Below are 21224 nucleotides of genomic sequence, written 5' to 3'. Positions count from 1 at the left end.
TAAGTAAAGTGTTGTTTTCCAACGTAACAAAATTTGGTTTTTATTTTTTGTTCACGCCAAAAAATTATTCTTACTAACCTATTACCTAACTGACACTTTTCGAACAAAAATTAAAATGTATGTTAGTTACAGTATACCCATTGATGGTAGCCTACACAGTTTTATATGTATGTGGGGTAGTACAACAAAGTGAACTCTCTACCAATGCTTTTGACAAATATTTAAAGCAACAACTTTTACACAATCATCAATCAATCCTTTTATTTTTCGTCATTAACGCGTCCGGGACGAAAAAGATACTAACTACAAAAATCGATATAAACCTACCAGCACGTTAACGAACGGGATATCAGCTGAATATACAGTTATACACCTACACCTACAGATACACATCTGAATATCAGCTAATAGCATCACCAAGCCTGTTTGAAAAACCTTCATGGTTTAAAACTAAATAAATCATAGCATGACTCATACAAACCAACTTCTTATCTTTCGCCTTCCTTCGCTTATATTTGGTCAGATGAATATCGCTTTCAAATCAAAATGTAACTTCAAATTTTGGGTTAAGATTGAATTCAAGCACACTTTAAAGTAGACCAACTGAAATAATTTTACATAGCGTCCTTTGTCAAAGTAAACAATTCAAATTGTCTAAAACACGTTCTGGTAGTTGAAGTTATTGAAATATCACCACGCCAACAAGTTTTAAATGAAAGCTAAACTGTAATATGATAAAATCAGGAGTTAGAAAAGAATAAGCTTACTAAGATATTACAAATTTTATCAGGGTTACACATAAAAGCTTGATGAAAACCAATCAGAAAGACGTAGCCTATTGCATGCCTGCTTAAATCCTTAGTCTATGTCCTAAATTATTATGTCCTCAAGGCTGCACTCAAAAATTAACATATAAATTCATGACCATGATAAGCAAACACGTCTAGCAACAAGCTTACTTCTATCAATGGGTGGGTTACGCAGCATGATTCACCAGTCATCTCGCCACACTGATATTAATCTCCATAAGTAGCTTGCAGGTTTGGTTAAACAAAAGCTTTGGCATGCTGTCAAAAATGATCAATTTTATGCTCTGGTCCATTTCTTCGTAGTTTTTTTCATATAGGCGGCCTACTGTACTTTCAAATTTTCTCTGCCAGTTTGTTGTTGCTAAACATTTTGTCTTAGCCTACTTTAATAGTAGCCTAATTAATTTTTCTGATTTGGGCATTTTCAACACTATTTCGCGATGTTTTAAGCTATAAATTGCATTTTTTAAACATTCATAACTTAATACACTTCATTTCAGTTTTGAAGTGGTTTTTCGGCATCAGTTCGTATAAAAATTTTTACTTGTGGTGAGTGAAGGTATTAGGTGGCTATGAAAACACTGCGAACTTTTTCAAACGAAATTAAATACCTTTTGGTGTTCTTACGTGCTTTATTAATACTAAAACTAACTCTAGCTATGATTTACTTCGGTCAGTTCCGTTGACAGGAGGGTTCAGGGGATATTTCTTGGCCTGGACCCGAGATGGTTTTGGAGCCCGTGACGTGACCTTTCTGAGGGGTCCGGAAATTGGAAGAAACCACGGCGTGTTTTTAGATGTAGCGCATTTTTTGATTTGAGGCCACGGATCTCATTGGTACATGACCAAATTATTCACTCAACGGCTGTGCTCACGGTGGACGGCTAAGCTATCAAAAGCCTGCAGAACAAATTTATTTCTGAATTCTCCATGTAGCATATTGGTCTTACACTGTACCCTGCTAATGCAGGCTATCAAGCTCAGTTGCTCGTGCGTTCTGGTCATACACGTGCTCTTTGCCTTCAAAAAGCACACGTTTGTTGCATGTTAACGCTTTATCATCTTATGGCATAGTCCAGCTCACATTCTTCTGAAGATTAAATTTGTGCTTTTAGGCTTAGATGAGTAGTATAAATAGTCTCACTAAACTTTTATTTCACTGTCAGATACTCGCTTCTGGTCTGTGAAACTACATTCAATCAAAAATGCTCTTTTATTAGGAAAATTTGTAATATCTTTGACAGTAAGCAGGCTAATTTTTTTCTTGCAAAAATGAGAATTTTGTCAATTGAAACCATGCTATTAATACTTTAGTTTTTGCAGAGATTCGAATTGCCTTGGTGACTGCATTCGGGCAATGAATGGACTGTTTAAAGTCTACCTGACAATAATCTCCAACCTGCGTCTAGTTTTCATGCTTGTTTACGTTACGTAGATGTGATTTGAATGTGAATTCAGCTAAGTATAAACACATTTTCTCACAAAGTGGCTTTATTGTTTTATCATCAACAAGCACATAAAACCTAGACGTTTCAGAACTGAAATAAGCCGGTTATGACTGGTAGTGGATACTGGTTGAACCCTATTAGGTCAGTAATATGCACGCCTTTGCACGGGTTGGCACTATAGACGTCCAGGTTCAGCATAAATCAGATGCAATAAACTTACAGCAAAAAGCTTTAGTTAAGAAAAGAATCGTTATTTTTAAAATGTTTTCTCTCGTAAATAACAAACCTAGAGTGCCCTAATTGTTACAAAAAAAACAAATCTACTGCGTGTTTTTAAAGAAACCTATTGCAATCAAGAAGCTATTGTGGAGATAATTTTGTATGAAAATCATCAAACTGCTTTCAAAAAATAAATTTTTGTCAGTTTTCACAACACTTCTGCATTATGTAAAGTGCTAACATTGACTTATAATTAGTTTAGTGATGCACTTGAGGCAACAACTTGGGTCATGAAGCCTTACACTTCGTATCTGCCAAAGTTTATCAAATCAAAACTGGATTCCCGTAGAAGTTTCAGTGACAAGTTTTAGTTTAAAACTGAAGTTACGTTTTGAATATTTTTTTTTCATGAACACAGAAGGATTTCAATAATCTATTTCTTTAAGGTTTGTTTAGTGTTGTGTAGTCTTTTAGTAAAACTTCAAACACTACATTTCACCTCACATTTTTATAAACAAAGAAATTGGTCAATTTAATTGTTAACGAGTTGAATGAACAATGGTTTTATTTCGGAATAGCCTATTGCAACATTTTTATAGGTTTTTTGAGGAGTTCAGAAATCATTTCTACCCTTAAATAAACTGCTCTTGAAACCCTGCGCACCTAATGCCTCGGTTAAGTTAATTAAATGGGATTTAGCAAGCGCAACAAGTGAAAATTTGTGCAAAACAGAAGAAAAATTACATTATCATCAGTCGTCATCTTCGCCTGCAGCAGATTGCGCATCAACATGGGTTATTTTCTTCCAAGAGTGGCGATTTTGAGCCAACTCGCCCAGTGTCGCCAAGTTGAGTCCGGTCCATGATTAGATGTTGTCTTGCCATCGTTTTCGTTGTCTGCCACATTTTCTTTTTCCTTCTACTTTGCCTTCTGTGCAAACTTTGCTGATTTCGAATAGTGATCTTTTAGTGTGGCCGAACAGTTTTAAAACTTTTGATTTTATTATTGCTGCAATTGGATGTAATTTTGTCATAATTAAAAGATCTCCTGTTTTCGTGTGGTCAAGTAGCCTTTTGTTGGTCATGCTTCTCATGAAGTGATTTTGGAAGGTAGTGAGTTTTTTTTTTTGCAAAACGGAAGAAAAATTACATATGCTTTTTTATTTATTTTTTTTATCTGGAAGAATGGGGGCACAAAAACAAGTGCCCTCCTTTTGGATCCACTACTGGACTACACCAAGTGCAAGTCAGTCAGTTATGGGTAGCTAATGTTCACAAGAGTTGAAAAATAATCTATAGAGAAGAAAAAGGCCCGGATAAATAAAAATTATTCCGTGCAAAGCAGATTTAAGCACTAAAGATACGCCACAAATAGAAAAAAAAAATTCGTCGATTGCATAAAACAAGAGCATACAGAAAAAAACTGATTGCAGATTTGGAATGAGCATTCCAAACTCATGTAGAATCCGTCAAAAAATCTTATGCAACAAAAATTCTAAAACAAAACTGTTGATCTGTCTAATGAAAATGAACCACTTGAAGTCGGTCTTCAATTTTTTTGAAAAAGTGGACGTTGAATAAAATATACTACGCATTTGTAGCAACGATTGAAGAATTTAATGAAGACCAACTTATTGCTGCAACGCTTTGCCACTTCCGGTTTTCAATGCAGAGTACAGGCCAATTACTTGAAACATCGCAAGCTGATGAATCAGCAGGCAGGATGGCCGAGTGGTCTAAGGCGCTGCGTTCAGGTCGCAGTCTCCAATGGAGGCGCGGGTTCGAATCCCGCTCCTGTCAATAGTTCGCCCGGCTAGCTCAGTCGGTAGGGCGTTGGCGGTCATGGGTTCGAGCTCCACGTTGGGCGTCAACATTTTAATAATGCAAGTAAATTTAAAAGCAACAAAAAATATTTTTGTTGAAACCAACATGCAAAGTCAACTGCTAGAATGGAAAACTAAATAAGTGCAGATGACCAAGAATTTGAAAGACTGGACGGATTTGACCAGGGATGTGATTGACTATAAAACTGCAATCGAAAAGCCTCATAAAGGAAAATTTGGCGCTGCATCGCGTATGACCTTCGACGAGAGCAAGGAACTTGATGATGGAAATGGCAGTTCTTCATAACCCGAGATCAGGGATGTTAAACTTTGTTCCCGACAATTATCACCAAATCAAACGTCATATAAAAACCGTTATGGTCTACTTAACCTAGCTGGCATCTTACGTCATGGAAATTGCTAGAAAATGTCCAAATATTGCACCATCGGTCGTAAGACCTGATGAAATATTGCATTAGCCGCTTGAACACCTGTTTGAATGACTTCATAATTGTCTTTCATTATTGCGTCACAGTTACTGTCTACGTGCATTTGAGATATCGCAAATTATTCTAGTCATTCGTAAAATTGTTTGTTGGAAGTCAGTCGCAAGTTTAACTGTTTGCTTGGTGCTTGCTAGCTGGACAAATTTTCCGTCTTTTATCCAAGTAATCTGTTCTGTAGTGACAGTTTTAGAGGCGTACGGTGTTGCGTCCCATTTTCGATAGCCACGGGCTAATTTTACAGGAATACACTTTTGAATAGACGTTTCAAAAGAGTGTTTATTTTTCGGTCATTACATGCAGATGAACGGATTTGGGAATCTTATGTTACAATTTTCCCACGAAGAGATTATGGTTTACCGCTGTGACCAAACTTAAATTTTTTTGAAAGTGTTACGACTTTTCTAAATTGCTTAACTCAGCACTCAGCAGCCTATCCTATTTCGATCACAAACACATTTTCATGTTTGCGTTTTTTGGTTTCCTGAACGTCTGCTATGTTGGCATATCTTGCATTAACTTTGTTAGTAGACTTAAGTAAAAGTCTCCAAATCTAAGTTTTGACCAGGTCATCATCATCCACCATCAGCTTTTTTGATTGCTTGGATTCAGAAGAATTGATCTGATAGCACGGAACAAAAGTTCTAATACATTTAAATTGATTTGTAACTTTGAAAATTTATAAAAAGCTTTGAAATGTAGAAACTTAGAAACAAGCTTTATTCGAAGCTATCTTTTAATAATGTCTTTTTAGACATAATTTTTAAACAAACATAAAAGAGTTAACATGTCTTTTTAGACATTATTTTTAAACAAATAAAAAAAGAGTCAAAAGTCATGTAAATTTCACTTTGTGTGGAGCTACATGTACTTGAGAGGTTAACTGTTATTTCTTTATTCACTTGTTTATTAGAAACTAGAAACAAGCTTTAAAATTTATAAAAAAAAAGCGTAAGTGAAAAAGTAAAAGTCAAAAGAGCGTAACTATTTATTGTCTCATTAAAACGTTGACGCCCAACGTGGGGCTCGAACCCACGACCGTTGGATTAAGAGTCCAACGCTCTACCGACTGAGCTAGCCGGGCGAACCATTGACAGGAGCGGGATTCGAACCCGCGCCTCCATTGGAGACTGCGACCTGAACGCAGCGCCTTAGACCACTCGGCCATCCTGCCTGTTGTTTCAACAAAAGATGTCAGTCAAAAATAATGAAAATTCAGTTTTTGTGTTGTATTCTGTGTTTAAATCCTGCTATTTTTTTACTTTTCTCATTACAACCTAAATTAGAATGTTGTCTGGGTTAGATGAAAGAAAGCGAAAACGTATTTGTTCAATTTCCAATAGCATGAACTGACATAACTGACAAACACATACATTCATTCTTTTATTTCACAAAATAAAATCTTTGGCAACGAAACTCTTTCAATGTAAGTTTTATGTCTTTAGCCTACAATATGACATTTTGGTCATTTTTGCCAAATAATTTTAAGTCCAAATAATTTTTAGTCCAAAATGTAGTTCAGAGAAAATTCAACAATGAATTAACAGGAAAATCGTGAAAATACTTACTGCACTTACTGATAATGAACAGTTCAATGCTGACACTTGGCTGTTAATACATGTTTCAAATAATACTTTCACCCCTTCTCCCCCATGAAAAAGTACCTATTGCAATCAAGAAGCTATTGTGGAGATAATTTTGTATGAAAATCATCAAACTGCTTTCAAAAAAAAATTGTTGTCAGTTTTCACAACACTTCTGCATTATGTAAAGTGGTAAGATTGACTTATAATAAATAGTCGTGCACTTGAGGCAACAACTTGGGTCATGAAGCCTTACACTTCGTATCTGCCAAAGTTTATCAAATCAAAACAGGATTCCGTAGAAGTTCCAGTGACAAGTTTTAGTTTAAAACTGAAGTTACGTTTTGAATATTTTTTTTAAGAACACAGAAGGATTTCAATAATCTATTTCTTTAAAGTTTGTTTAGTGTTGAGTAGTCTTTTAGTAAAACTTCAAACACTACATTTCACCTCACATTTTTATAAACAAAGAAATTGGTCAATTTAATTGTTAACTAGTTGAATGAACAATGGTTTTATTTCGGAATAGCCTATTTAATTGTTAACTAGTTGAATGAACAATGGTTTTATTTCGGAATAGCCTATTGCAACATTTTTATAGGTTTTTTGAGGAGTTCAGAAATCATTTCTACCCTTAAATAAATTGCTCTTGAAACCCTGCGCACCTAATGCCTCGGTTAAGTTAATTAAATGGGATTTAGCAAGCGCAACAAGTGAGAATTTGTGCAAAACGAGAGAAAAATTACATATGCTTTTTTTTCTGGAAGAATGGGGGCACAAAAACAAGTGCCTTCCTTTTGGATCCACTACTGGACTACACCAAGTGTAAGTCAGTCAGTTATGGGTAGCTAATGTTCACAAGAGTTGAAAAATAATGTATAAAGAAGAAAAAGGCCCGGATAAATAAAAATTATTCCGTGCAAAGCAGATTTAAGCACTAAAGATACGCCACAAATAGAAAAAAATAAATTGTCGATTGCATAAAACAAGAGCATACAGAAAAAAACTGATTGCAGATTTGGAATGAGCATTCCAAACTCATGTAGAATCCGTCAAAAAATCTTATGCAACAAAAATTCAAAAACAAAACTGTTGATCTGTCTAATGAAAATGAACCACTTGAAGTCGGTCTTCAATTTTTTTGAAAAAGTAGACGTTGAATAAATTATACTACGCATTTGTAGCAACGATTGAAGAATTTAATGAAGACCAACTTATTGCTGCAACGCTTTGCCACTTCCGGTTTTCAATGCAGAGTACAGGCCAATTACTAGAAACATCGCAAGCTGATAAATCGGCAGGCAGGATGGCCGAGTGGTCTAAGGCGCTGCGTTCAGGTCGCAGTCTTCAATGGAGGCGCGGGTTCGAATCCCGCTCCTGTCAATCTTCGCCCGGCTAGCTCAGTCGGTAGAGCGTTGGACTCTTAATCCAACGGTCGTGGGTTCGAGCCCCACGTTGGGCGTCAGCATTTTAATATAACGTCAACATTTTAATAATAATAAATCAATTAAAAAGCGACAAAAACTACTTTTTTAAAAAGACAACTGCCAGAATGAAAAAATCAATAGAAAACGAAATAAGTGCAGATCACCAAGGATTTGAAATAATGATATAAAAGACTGGACGGATTTGACCAGGGATGTGATTGAATATAAAACTGCAATCGAAAAGTCTTATAAAGGAAAATTTGGCGCTGCATCGCGTCAGACCTTCGACGAGAGCAAGGAACTTGATAATAAAAATGGCAGTTCTTCATAACCCGAGATAATTTTAAATTTTTTTGAAAGTGTTGAGACTTTTCTAACTTGCTTAACCCTTTCCTTCCCGAAATATTATTTTGGGCGGGAAAATTTTTCTAAAGCTCTCATGGGGTAGTAATGACTAAAAAAATTTAAAAAAATGAAAATTTTTTTGTTTGTTTGTTTATTTTATTTAGTGTTGCCGAACGGCAACACTGGTAACTTAGTTTCACATTTTGATCACAAACACATTTTCGTGTTTGCGTTTTTGGTTTCCTGAACATCTGCTATGTTGGTATATCTTGCATTAACTTTGTTACTAGACAAGTAAAAGTCTCCAACTCTAAGTTTTGACCAGGTCATCATCATCCACCATCAGCTTCCTTGATTGCTTGGACCACGCTTGGACTTAGAAGAATTGATAGTTATAGCACGGAACAAAGTTCTATTAAATTTAAATTGAATTGTTACTACAAGCTTTGAAATTTATTCAAAAATAAAAATAAGAGGAAGTGAAAAAGTAAAAAAAGCTAAAGTCAAATAAGCGTAACTATTTATTGTCTCATTAAAAAGTAAGCGACCAACGTGGGGCTCGAACCCACGACCGTTTGATTAAGAGTCCAACGCTCTACCAACTGAGCTAGCCGGGAGAACTACTGACAGGAGCGGGATTCGAACCCGCGCCTTCATTTTAGACAGCGACCTGAGCGCAGCGCCTTAGACCAGTGATTCTCAACGTGGTCCAGGTGGACCACAGGTGGTCCCAGTGGCGTAGCTAGGGGGGGCGGGGGGGGGCGGACCGCCCCGGGCGGCACGTCTGGGGGGCGGCACTTTCAGACAGGACGTTTTGTTTTTTTTGTTGATAATGCAAAAGTACACGGAAAATAAAAGCAAACAGAATGGCAACGTTCAAAACAGTGGCGTAGCCAAGGGGGAGGAGGGGTATGGGGGTTACAACCCCCCTTTGGCACGCATGTGACGTCACGATATTGAGAATGATGCTTTCAGTCTCTATGTCTCTAAAGCAAAGTTTGCCTAATTTTAAACGAAACTCCATTAAAAGAGCGAGTTTTGCCAATATCAAACATTCAAATATCTCAGCCAGGAATTAGCAACAAGAAAACATAGAGACTTAGCTTTATTAAGTTACCAAAAAATTCCCAAGAAAACATGATCTTATCCTTTTGCTATGCCACCGGACAGCACCATTTTACAGGAATATTTATACCAGGGGATTTATACCCACATTTTTGTTGAAAATGCTCTCAGAATGTACCAAATCCAAAGTAATTTTTCAAAATTTTCTGGGGGAGGCCCCCCAGACCCCCCGCCGCTGGGTGTCGTCTTTGGCGAGGACGCCGTCGGGCTTCGCCCGCCGGCCCTTAAAACCCCCTCTTTCAAAATTACTGGCTATGCTTCTGGTTCAAAACATACAATAATTCCACTTTAAGTCAATTAAAAAATTTTCATTTTCACATGCTTTTACTTGAAGGGGGCGGCAAAATCTGAATCCGCCCCGGGCGGCACATTCCCTAGCTACGCCACTGGGTGGTCCACCTGGAATTTCTGTTGGTCCACAGAGAGTTCTATAAATCCTTGATAAGACGTTCTTCATTAACTTCTTCAAAACTTATTTTACTAGTTGAGGAGTATCCTATTGAACTGTTCATTGGTTCAAGGCATAAGTGAAGTGCTGGCAGGCCTAATCAATAAATCATATGTTGCTGTAATTGTTGTGTTGTCGGTGCACGAAGATTGCGCTTCTTCATGGTAACCTGCCAAGTTTCTTTCGGGAGAGTAGAGTTATTCGCTGTTTCACTGAATGTTAATCAACTTATTTTATGAATGTCACATGGTATATTTTTTCAAACGCTACGGTAAATCAAGTAACCTACTGTATTCTGCAGTGCTTTCAGATTAACAAAATGTCAGAAGCTTTTGTTGCTAAGAAGGCAATACTGACAACTGAGACATTACCATTTTATTGAAACAATATGTGCATGATGTTTTGTTAGAATGAAATTTGAGATTAAAATTATGTGTATTCAAGTAGTTAAGGCTGAGTGTAAATTGAGAAAGTTTGCTTTATTAGTTAATTACGTTTTATTTTATTTGAACACGCATAATTTTACATAATTTTTAGGTAGGCTATTATCCAGTACAGCTCGCTGTGTTAGCTGGTGTATCAATTGGTTTATCCGCAGGTTGGCTGGGACAATACCTGACAGTACAGGTTAAGAATCGATTGGAAATCAGTCTAAACATACATTTGAGGAATTGCTTTATCTTATACTCACATACAAAATGATAACTGAAAGATTACACAGCACAACGGGTTAAGTACTTAAAAAAAGAAAAAATTAATTGTTCAAAGAAGATTCGATCGCTGTTTTGTAAGTTAATGGACTCCTTCCAGTCGTTAATATTGTTGGTGTGCCGCGATATTGTTTTCCATTCATTGCCACCCTTGACGTCGGATCATGTTCCCAAAGTATCTCAAATTTCCGAATTTGTAATTGACTTTTACTTGATACTTTCATTTACTTCAATTGAACACTTATAAGCCAAAATGGAACTCGATTTCACCACCTTTAGATTAAAAGTCCAACGCTCTACCGACTGAGCTAGCCGGGCGAACCATTGACAGGAGCGAGATTCGAACCCGCGCTTCGATTAAAGACTGCGACGTAAATCCAGCGGAATTGATTGATTGATTGATTGAATCTTTATCCTCGGACTGGAAAAGCTTCTTGCAGAGCTTAATCCTGGCAGTTTCGCATACTTGTAGAGGCTTTGAATCACTGACGCAGGCCCGGTCACCGAGATTGACGGAGTGAAGTTTCCGATTGTTGAAGTCTTGTTGCCGGGGAATTATTCCATCCATTAGATGCCGCTGAATGGAGAGCAGTCCTTAACGTGCGTTGCTCAAGCGCACACCCCGAGAGTCGAACCAGCGCCGCTTGATCTTGAAGCTTCTTCTTTCCAGAAGTGACGCGCTAACCAATTGATTATGATTGAACTGCACTAACTCGATTACACAGTAGCAGAGTTAAAATTTACTCTAGATAAAAGCCTAATGATAAATCTTTTTATCATAAAGAAGTGATTTTGATAATTTGTTTTTGATAAGTTTTAACAAGATTGGCTCCAAAAAAATTATAGCAGCTTACAAGGTTTTCTTGCATTTTACAACCACTACTGACTAAGGTAGAATATGTCAGAGATATGTAGTTGTGTGAGGAGGTTTTTTTACAGAGGAAAATTGCATTTTTTTTGCTTATGAAGTCCACGAGATCACGCACGCGTGGAAGCTTAGAAGGCTAACTTTTTCAAAGTTAGAAAGTAGCATTATGTAAAGTAATGTATATTTGTTTTAGCTTTGCATCAAATTTCTATGTCTTTTCTGCAAAAATATTGGCTCTATTGGACACTAAACTAAATGGATGTTGAAAATGTTGACCCTCTCCCTTTAATTTCTCTTTTTCCCCAAGTTACAATAGCCTAGCGCCGACACTGATTCCCTTTAAATCCTTTCCTTAAAACACACATATCCCTCAGTTCTTCAACATCAACTGCTAGGCTGGTCAGTGACGTAGCTACCCAGATAGCAAATCAGCCGTATTTTCCATTGATTCAACGTCTGCAGACGTTAAATCAATGTAAAAAAAACAGCTGGTTTGCTGTCTGCGTACTAGCTAGACTCAGTGTTTCTCACCCATTTGTGGTTCACGACCCCTTTTAGGTGTTTAATACAGCTTGCGACCCCCTTCCTGCTTTCTTTTTTATAGATAAGCTATAAAAATTAGCACAAAAATACATTTCAATAACATTCAATTTCAAAGAACTGTTGAATGTCACAACTTTTAATGTTTGGCGCTTCAAACCGGCCTCATGGCGTTGAAAAAATTCTAAATTTTTGCTGATGTGGTTGGAATGCTTTGTTTCTAAATTCCGTTTTAATTTTGATGGTTTCATAAACTCAGCACTGAGAACTTCATTGCACAAAACACACTGTGGCTTCTCAATGCTGTTGCTTACTATGAAAGTAATGCCAAACATTAAATACTCTTCAAAATATTTTCGTTTCTTGTCCATGGTAAGTAGGCTATAGAACTGAAATATTGATAAACACTGAAATACGTTTACTCCTGACTCACTAAATGCAACTGCACAATAATTAAAATCTGATTTAAACAAATGATGTTATAAACTTTGTTCTTCACTTTTACCGCAATTTTCTTCACTTCGCCGACAAAGGTTTTGCGACAACTAACGTTTTAAGATTGTTAAATAGGTTGACTCAGTTCATTCGTTCTACTTGAACAAACGATGATAAATTGGCCTACAACCGAGCTACGACGCGTTTTCTTTCGTAACAGTGCAACCAATTAGTCCCTTGCTATGACATTACTGTATACAAAGTGATTGCTGCGAAAAATTTTCATTTTTCCGGAATTCTTTGCGACCGCGACCCGCAGGTTGAGAAACGCTGAGCTAGAGAGAAACTTTTAAGGAGATAAAAGCAACTGTTGGTGGAGTAAACACTTTAATATTTGAAATAAAGAGTTTGTTAAAAAATCCAGCTAAACATTTATGAAACGTCGTTCAACATGTAATACAATGTCGTTAAAGCGTAATAGTAGCCTACTGTTTTTGAAAGCTTGTTTTTGGGCAGAAAGGTAAAACTTTAGATAAAATTTTTCTCTGCTGCTTGATTAACATAATTGAGCAAACGAAACCAGGCAAAAAAACTTTTTTTGTTCCAAGAAAAATTGCCTTTGTTTTTTAGGGGTAGGTACGTAACCAAGTTTTCTCCGAGCCTAGCATGCCTGTATGACGTCACGAACACGCTTGAATAGTTTTGCCTGAGGGTTCAATTAACACTAGACCTCACACTTTTACTCTTTTTTTAGCAGCGTTAGGTGGCGGAGCGTTAGAAAGTCTTTGCTGCTTTAGCATAGATTAGACCTGGTTGTTAATGATCAGACAAGTTCTATGTTGAAAATAGATAATAGAACGTACACTAAGTTGCGCACAATGTAAGACTTTGTTCAGGTCAATTTTTAAAAGAAAAGCTGAGCTGAATGGTAGAAATATTTAAATGATCATCTGCAGTGGGTCTAACTCAGAAATGCTTCTGCATATTATGCAGTGGATAATGAAGTTGAAAGATATGTATATCGGAAGCTTATTGCAGTGTTCTAGCGCGTACACAGCTCTACGCTGATTACCAGGAAGAATTCGACATGAAGTTGTGAAACAGTCTTACTTGTTTAACAAATTCACTGAAACTTTTAGTAAAGACTTTTAACTTTCGACCATAGGCGTAGCCAGGGGGGGGGCGAACGGGGCCATGGCCCCCCCAAATTTTCAAAGTTTGGATTCCGAAGTTGAACCCTTTGTTGAAAATATAATATAATTTGTATAAATTTATATTGTTTTCCAAGACATCTGGCTATTATTAACACCCCCCAGGACTTGTTTTAGACACACAGAAAGTCACCAATAAATTTTGCAAATCGTAAATCGCGCAAAGTTTATGCGATTTACGCTTCTTTTAACTAATCTGTGGAAGCAATTTCAGAATCGCTTACTCTGTAGGGTTTTTGTGTAGCTGAGTTTTTTGTGTTCTCTAATTTTAGCCGCAGTTTTTGCCCGTTTGTGTGTAGATAAGAGCTACCTTTAATAAGTTAATAGCTGTTTATCTGCTAATAAGTTTCATACAAATATTACCCTGAAAGTGTTTCCAGAAAGCGTTATAATCCATTATTTAAGTGTAATTGTGCAAAAAATTTTCGGGGGAGCATGCCCCCGGACCCCCCAAGAATACGCGTGCCTTCGGCACGCTCTAACCCCCACCAGCTTTATTGCTTCCCTTGCTTAACCCACCAGGATGCGCCACTGCACATCAGGTGGTGATGTCTTAAATCAAACATTTTGTCGTTCTCTTCAATTCATCAAATATTTGGCCCCCCCCAAAAATTTTTTCTGGCTACGCCACTGCTTTCGACCCCAATTGGTTGGTTTTTAATGTACAGTATGCCGCATAAAAAAAGGTAAAGATGAGTCCCATACTTGATCCAAGCATCGGGGATGAGAAGATAAGGTTCTCATTAGGCTATACTATGCCGCATACGTTTTGTTAAACGTATTTTCTGGGCTGTGCAAGCAAGTGATGCATTTAGACCTCACCCTGAGTTCATCCAACCGAGCAAAGCATTAGCGTTTCCATTTCTTAGGCGAGAAACTGTTAAAGCAAGCGTTACCTTCAATTTATTTTTTTTTTCACTCTAGTGTAGCAAGAATTAACAGCAATAGATTCTGTGGCATGAATTAGTGGTACGATACTCATGAGCCGTTTGCAGCCAGACGATGAGCCAGACAAACATCAAGTTCCAATTGTAAGTAACGGTAACACCATAGACTAGTAGCTGACGTCGTAGACGTAGACTGTGCAAACATTGCTCGAAGTGTTTGACCATATTTTACATTGGCATTTACTGAGCTGACGTTAAAATAAATTCTACCAGTAAACTTGTTCCGATGCTTCAACGATTTCAGGGCATTTTCAGTGTATTTTGATCTGAATATGGCAATGGTTTTGTCGAATTGAATATTTTCCTCAAGAGTGGTTACCAAAATTCTCTCCATTCGGCCACACAGCCATAGCTCGTCTAACAATCGTATGGTCGCATACACGCGCATTTTAAGGTGATTTAAGTAATTGCATTAGTCACATTCTTCAATCAAACTCTAAAGTTTGCCTTGCAGAAAAGAGGAGTTATGATAACAACATTCACATTCTTAATAGATTCTGCAACACGATAAACCAAACAATGATTCCCTTTCCATTTCAGCTTGTTTGGTGGCCATACAATCAATCAATCAATGAATGTTTTATTTGTCAGTAACAGGAACATAGGTACATGTTTGAAATATGCAAATAATATAGGCTACACAATGCAAAAGTTACACAAGTTCCCATATCGACAGGGAGACAACGAGACGACCATACGGTCTACTAGTCAATTGCCACCCTATTGCCACCCTATACAGTTTATAATGACAGAGCTACTAAGTGAAGTGCTGAACAAACATTTAATAGCTTGTACTCAGGCAAGCTAGTCTACGAATTCTCATATGTTGAAGTGGAGTACTTTAACTAATTTCAGTTATTTTTTCGTATCTATAAGGCTTTCACCTAATTGATGAGTTGACAATAGATCACTTTACTTATAGATTAATTCCTATAGTACAGTATTTGCAAATTTCGTTCGGGGCTTGACTAGCATTGGCGGCATACGTGATTAAAACAGCTTTTTGTCTGTAAATGTATAAAATATCTGACAACAAGTAAACATTGGGAGTCCAGGGCTGTGAAGCTGGAGTCTGAGTCGGAGGGATTTTGGCGTGTCCGCAGTCAGAGTCGTTAAAGAAAGGCCGACTCTGATTCCGGTTTGATACAAAACGATGAACAATAAACATTTTGTTTGCAAGTATTTTTTTGAATTTTTGTTCTCTTATTCTCCGTATTGCGCCCTAAAACTTCACTAGAAAATAGAAGTGTTTGTTTTGGTCAAAATCAGAACGGTCAGAAATGAAAACAAAGCTGAACTAAACTTTATAAGCGTGACAACCCTCTTGTGATACCGAAGCGTTTTTTTACAACATCCACATTGGCTTTATGCTAAGGCAACTTCTTCGCAAATTGTTTTGAAATTTTATGTCTCATGATTGTACACGATTACTTTAGCTCTCAAGTCTACAGTGGTTTAATGAACGCAAAACTGTGGATAAAAGCTGGATCTTTGCAGTAGTCTTCTACCACAAAAAGAACTTGTAAAGTTGCAAGCAACTCACAGTGCAGATTTAACGTTTAAAGTAACTTTACTGTTGTTATTATTTAGACTTCATCTAATACATTTAAAGATTAATCGTCAGCTTAGTTTGTTTTAAGTTTCCCTCACAATGAAAATTGTTTTAATTACTGGTGCCTCAAGTGGCCTAGGTGCTGAAATAGCAAGAGCTTTTGCCAAGAAAGGAGCTTCGCTGAGTTTAACTGGAAGAAACAAAGAAAATCTTTCTAAAGTCTCTAAGGAATGTAAAGAGCTCGGAGCTGTTAATGTTGTTGAGATTGTTGCTGATCTGAATGAGAAAGAAGGAATAGAAAAAGTTGCTAAAGAAACTACGAAAGTTTATGATACGCTGGATGTACTGGTCAACAATGCTGGAGTGTTATTGGCCGGAACAAATGAAACTCAAACATTTCAAGATTTTAACACCATGTGCAATGTTAACCTGAGAGCCTCGTTTTTTCTTACGCAGATGTGCATACCATATCTTGAAAAGGTTAAGGGTAATGTTGTAAATATGTCCAGTTTGCTCTCTAAAGTGAACTGGCCGCCTTTGAGTGCTTATGGTTTGACAAAAGCCGGCCTTGATCACTTTACCAAGACAGCAGCTTTGGAGTTGTCTGCGAAAGGCATTCGAGTCAATGCGGTCAACCCAGGTGTGGTACGTACTCATATCTTCGACAGTTGGTTTGGTGAAAGTGGAACAGAAAGTTTCTTTGAGACCGCGAAATTGCATGTACCTCTTGGCAAGAAGAACGTTGAAGCAAAAGATGTTGCTGATGCTGTTCTATTTTTGTCGTCAAATGAAGCAAAAATGATCACTGGAGTGTGCATGAATATTGATGGAAGCGAAGGTCTTGCAGGGCTAGGAAATTAAACATTCCCGATTGTTGTTCTGTATATCGCAAATTCCACTTCTACTACTACAGTATCATAGCCGATGCGGCCTTTGATGAACTAGATGCTCAGTTCGTAAATTCTTCCAATGTTCCCTTTGTTGTGCAATGTCCCAAAGTGTTCTTGGTTGGCTGATTGATGTATTTCGTTGAAAATTAGATATAAATGTTGTTCGTTGCCTGCCACGAGCACGTCTCCCGAGAAGGCGACCGCTTAGACAAAGATTTTCGAATTCTTTTTTTCTGATGATGTGACCGAGAAATTTGAGTTGCCTTTGAGTTATGTTATTCAATAGTTCCTTATCTTGATGTACCTGGTTTAAAACTACTGCATTTGTGATGTGATCAGTATATGAAATCCTGAGCATTTTTCTGTAAAACCACTTCTGTAATTCCACTGTCATGCCATAAAAAACAAATCCTGAAATTGTGCTACTACATTTGTTATTATCGATCATAAGAAAGTAACCGAGGTTATTGTAAGCTGAGGACACAAAAGCGATGGCTTAAAAATGCTCATTATCGTAGTATAGTAAAAATCCCAATGTAGGCTAGTTTGTTCGTTTTATGAAGTTATATTTCAATTTGTTTTGTTGAATCTTTTGATGTTAAAGGCATACTAAAGGAAAATTTCAAACCGGAATTAAGCATTAAAATGAGTAAACTGAACATTCAAGAATACATTTCAAAAACAATTACCGAAAAAAATTTGTTTTCAATGGCGCTGGCAAGGCCCAAAGTCCAGAGTTTCATTTATTTTCATTTTTTTCAAAATGACCGAAACGTGCAAACACTGCTCGAGAATACGTCATAAAGGCCAGCAATAACAAAAGCCACGTTACCAATCTGATGTTTTGAGCAAACTGTCTGCTGTTTTGATGTTAAAATGTGCTGTTTTGATGTAAATACATACATAGCCTACAGTCAAATCGCCCGCAGTAACAATTATTGCGTGATCGGTTGATTGCTAGCCTTTATGACGTAGACTGCACAGTCGCACGCTTCGTGGCTCAGGCTCAATCTCATTTTGAAAGCCCTGACAAAAGCACGCCCACAATGGTGGTCAGACCGCAATGGGGCAAAATTTTATTGAAAATCGTTTTATGGTAGCATGTTAAACACAAAGAACGTGGAAAATCGCCAAGTCAGGTTTTTCCTTTAGTACCCCTTTAACAAGTTTATCATTTCTACATAAATACTGTATCTCGATAAACGGTATTAATATTAATGTCAAAAAAGTGCTCAATGCCAAGCGCAATGCTAAGCAGAGCTAGTTCAAGTAAATTGAATCACTGTTATCAAAGTGACCTTTACAGCCTGTTTCACCCCTTGCGGGATCGTCAGAAAGTGCTGTGCAAAAGATAAATGAGTAATATTATGCAAGTGTAGATAGAAATTAGCTCTGTCCTCAGCAAAACTTACAAAACTCTCGAAAATTTTATCATTGGCGAATCATACGTAGCTCTGAGCTGCTGAACCTGACTAAATCTGGTCTGACTGCAGCATATGTATTGTTATAGCTGTGGTGGAACATTGACGGCGATTACGTTATGAGGGAGCTTTTATGACGCAATTTTCGGCTGCGTTTTAAAATGTAGGCTTAAGGGCGCTGTGAGGACAAGGCGGTGCCTGCGCTAGACATATCTAAACTTAAATTTGTTACGATGACGACACTTATTATTACTCACCATCTCGGAGCGCTTATTTAATAGGTGGTCGCGGTTAGCCTGCAATATTGTCAGCTTTTCATCGAACCAAAATTGGCAGAGACTTCGGCCACCACCGTAAGGTCCGTCTCGTTAGCTCAGTGGTTACGCGCCTGGCTCAAGATCACGCGGCGATGGTTCGGCTCTCGGGGTGTGCGCTTGAGCAACGCATTTCAGGACTGCTCCATTCAGAGACACCTAGTGAATAGAAAAACCCCCAGCAACAACACTTCAACAAACGGAGAACTTTACTCTGCCAATCTCGGTAACTGGCCCTGCGTCAAGAGCCTTTACAAGTATGCGGAACTACCAGCAATAACCTATCAAGGCTTTATCAGTCCGAGAATAAGGATTCAAAAACCAACCAAGGTCGGGCATAGACCACTAAATGTAGGGTTCGATGCCTTTGTCTTTAAGGAACCAGACTGGAAAGCTCCGTGCAATTCTCGTTAAATTAATTAAGAAATGAGGATTTATGGTTGCAGTAGCCAGTTTTGAAAGACGTTTTACAACAGCCAAAGTAATGCAGAGCTCCTGGGGCGTTGATGATTAAAGATTGATTGAATCTTCATCCTCGGACGGAAAGCTTCTTGCAGAGCTTAATCCTGGCAGGTTTCGCACATTTGTAGAGACTTTGAATCACTGACGCAGGCCCGGTCACCGAGATTGACAGAGTGAAGTTTCCATCCATTTGATGTGGCTGAATGGAGAGCAGTCCTTAACATGCGTTGCTCAAGCGCACACCCCGAGAGTCGAACCAGCGCCGCTTGATCTTGAAGCTTCTTCGTTCCAGAAGTCACGCGCCAACCAACTGAGCTATCGGATCGTGGCGGTTCAAAGGGCATTCCATTTTTAATTCTGCAATTCCATCCTAGTGGAGGTGATGAATTGGTAGCCTGTGGTCTTTTTGTTGTGGCCGGACATTGCACTTGTTCTGTTGGGAGTGCAGCTATAAATCAATGTTATGATGCTTCTATTGAAAAATTTGTGATATCGATGGTGGGGTTGGAAATAAATGGATACAAGTTTGAAAAAGTCTTTACCAATATTGTTTTCGACTTGCAAGGTAATAGGGGGGTTGAACCATGGAATGTTCAACCCCCCTACCATTTATGGGTTCAACCCCCCTACCATTTATGGGTTCAACACCCCTACCATTAGGTTGAACCAATGAATGTTCCTTCTTTTTCAGGGTAGTTATGGGTTTTCTGAGAAATGATAACGAAGTTTTTCTTTGAAACAGCTTTTAGCAAGACTGTCTATATAGGCCTATGCCTAGCTTCATGGATATGTTTCTTTATGTAAACAATTTTATGAAGAAACGACTCTTATATTTCAAAGGATAAAGTAGGCTATTCTACTGCGAAAGGGGATATAGAAACTTCGAAAACTGACATAAAATGGACCGGACCCGCTAGAGAGGACCAATTAACTCACAATGCGAGCAGGAAAAAATCGAAAATGAAATACTTTCAGCCCATTTCCAACAACTTGTCCTATTTAGCCTACATGCAGTTGCCATGCGAATGCGATTTTGCCATTTTGAGCAATTTCATTTTGAGTTAGATTTCAGAAATTGTAGTTACATAATTTATTTTTTCATAGTTCCGGTAGCATTTTTGCAAAAATCCGAGATTGTTTTCCTTAAAAAATATCTTCGACTAGTTTTTATGTGTCTACTTTTTAAAAGGATATATTGCCCTTTTGCAAGCTATATGAGAGTTAATCATCATCCACACATTTACGGAAAACATCAGTTAAACCAGTTGTTTTTATCTTAAACCGGTGCATGACTCTTTTAGATATCGGTGCATGCAGGGGTAGCTTAAGCAATAAGCCAGGCAAGTCCTGTTTTAGGGCAACCCAGCAGTCACATGGACACTTTAGTGATTTCCGTAAAATCCGTCGCGCGCGAAGCCAGAAAACATGCAACATAATTTTTTTTTCACGAAACCAATTGATAATAACAATAATTACTTGATGTTTTTTTGCTCTAATCAACCAACTCGAGGGCTATAATTCACGACTTATAAACCGAAAAGCTACGGTACTATTGGAAGTCTTAATTTAAATTGCACGTCCTACCTAATTGGCTACCAGGCCAATAGAGTTTTATTGACGTCGGAAAAGGGCGAAGATAGAAATATTTCAACAAAAATATTGTCATTGCTCTTAAATTTATTTGTTTCAATAAAATAATGACGCCCAACGTGGGGCTCGAACCCACGACCGTTGGATTAAGAGTCCAACGCTCTACCGACTGAGCTAGCCGGGCGAAGATTGACAGAAGCGGGATTCGAACCCGCGCCTCCATTGGAGACTGCGACCTGAACGCAGCGCCTTAGACCACTCGGCCATCCTGCCTGTTACTTTCCAATGATTTTTCCAGTTGGGCCTTGTTACATTGTCTTCAATTTTGCTTGGTGCTGCAGTGAAAATATTGTTTTCATTGCAGCACTTGTTCATCACCACGGTCGTCGGGCTTTTCCGCTCAACCATGCACCAATGGGAAATGGCCTCTTCCTCCTCCTGTGAATGTGCTGCCGAGGAACAGACCGCAGACCACATCATTGATTGATTGAATCTCTATCCTCGGACTGGGAAAGCTTCTTGCAGAGCTTAATCCTGGCAGTTTCGCATACTTGT

The 21224-nt window shown here is 38.0% G+C and overlaps 1 protein-coding gene and 8 non-coding genes across 9 annotated transcripts; 4 read left to right on the top strand and 5 right to left on the bottom strand.

Moving 5' to 3' along the window:
- The first annotated feature begins 4192 nt into the window (after positions 1-4192).
- Trnal-cag (transfer RNA leucine (anticodon CAG)) lies at positions 4193-4275 on the top strand. The gene has a single exon. It is a non-coding gene; the product is annotated as a tRNA-Leu (tRNA).
- Positions 4276-5812: 1537 nt separating this feature from the next.
- Trnak-cuu (transfer RNA lysine (anticodon CUU)) lies at positions 5813-5885 on the bottom strand. Its single transcript has one exon. It is a non-coding gene; the product is annotated as a tRNA-Lys (tRNA).
- Positions 5886-5892: 7 nt separating this feature from the next.
- Positions 5893-5975, bottom strand: Trnal-cag (transfer RNA leucine (anticodon CAG)). Its single transcript has one exon. It is a non-coding gene; the product is annotated as a tRNA-Leu (tRNA).
- A 1709-nt stretch (positions 5976-7684) lies between these two features.
- Positions 7685-7767, top strand: Trnal-cag (transfer RNA leucine (anticodon CAG)). The gene has a single exon. It is a non-coding gene; the product is annotated as a tRNA-Leu (tRNA).
- A 6-nt stretch (positions 7768-7773) lies between these two features.
- Positions 7774-7846, top strand: Trnak-cuu (transfer RNA lysine (anticodon CUU)). The gene has a single exon. It is a non-coding gene; the product is annotated as a tRNA-Lys (tRNA).
- Positions 7847-8698: 852 nt separating this feature from the next.
- Trnak-cuu (transfer RNA lysine (anticodon CUU)) lies at positions 8699-8773 on the bottom strand. Its single transcript has one exon. It is a non-coding gene; the product is annotated as a tRNA-Lys (tRNA).
- Positions 8774-16034: 7261 nt separating this feature from the next.
- On the top strand, positions 16035-18120 carry LOC145765166 (3-oxoacyl-[acyl-carrier-protein] reductase FabG-like). Its single transcript, XM_082576941.1, has one exon. The coding sequence runs from the start codon at positions 16092-16094 to the stop codon at positions 16851-16853; it is 762 nt and encodes a 253-aa protein (XP_082433067.1). The 5' UTR covers positions 16035-16091; the 3' UTR covers positions 16854-18120.
- Positions 18121-20780: 2660 nt separating this feature from the next.
- Positions 20781-20853, bottom strand: Trnak-cuu (transfer RNA lysine (anticodon CUU)). The gene has a single exon. It is a non-coding gene; the product is annotated as a tRNA-Lys (tRNA).
- A 6-nt stretch (positions 20854-20859) lies between these two features.
- Positions 20860-20942, bottom strand: Trnal-cag (transfer RNA leucine (anticodon CAG)). Its single transcript has one exon. It is a non-coding gene; the product is annotated as a tRNA-Leu (tRNA).
- Positions 20943-21224: the final 282 nt, after the last annotated feature.

Source organism: Aplidium turbinatum, chromosome 2 (assembly GCF_918807975.1).
Source record: "Aplidium turbinatum chromosome 2, kaAplTurb1.1, whole genome shotgun sequence".
Lineage (NCBI taxonomy): Eukaryota > Metazoa > Chordata > Ascidiacea > Aplousobranchia > Polyclinidae > Aplidium > Aplidium turbinatum.
This window is presented reverse-complemented; position numbering and strand designations above follow the sequence as displayed.

Coding starts and splice junctions, on each gene's coding strand:
- LOC145765166 (XM_082576941.1), top strand. CDS start 16,092: ATGAAAATTGTTTTAATTACTGGTGCCTCAAGTGGCCTAGGTGCTGAA.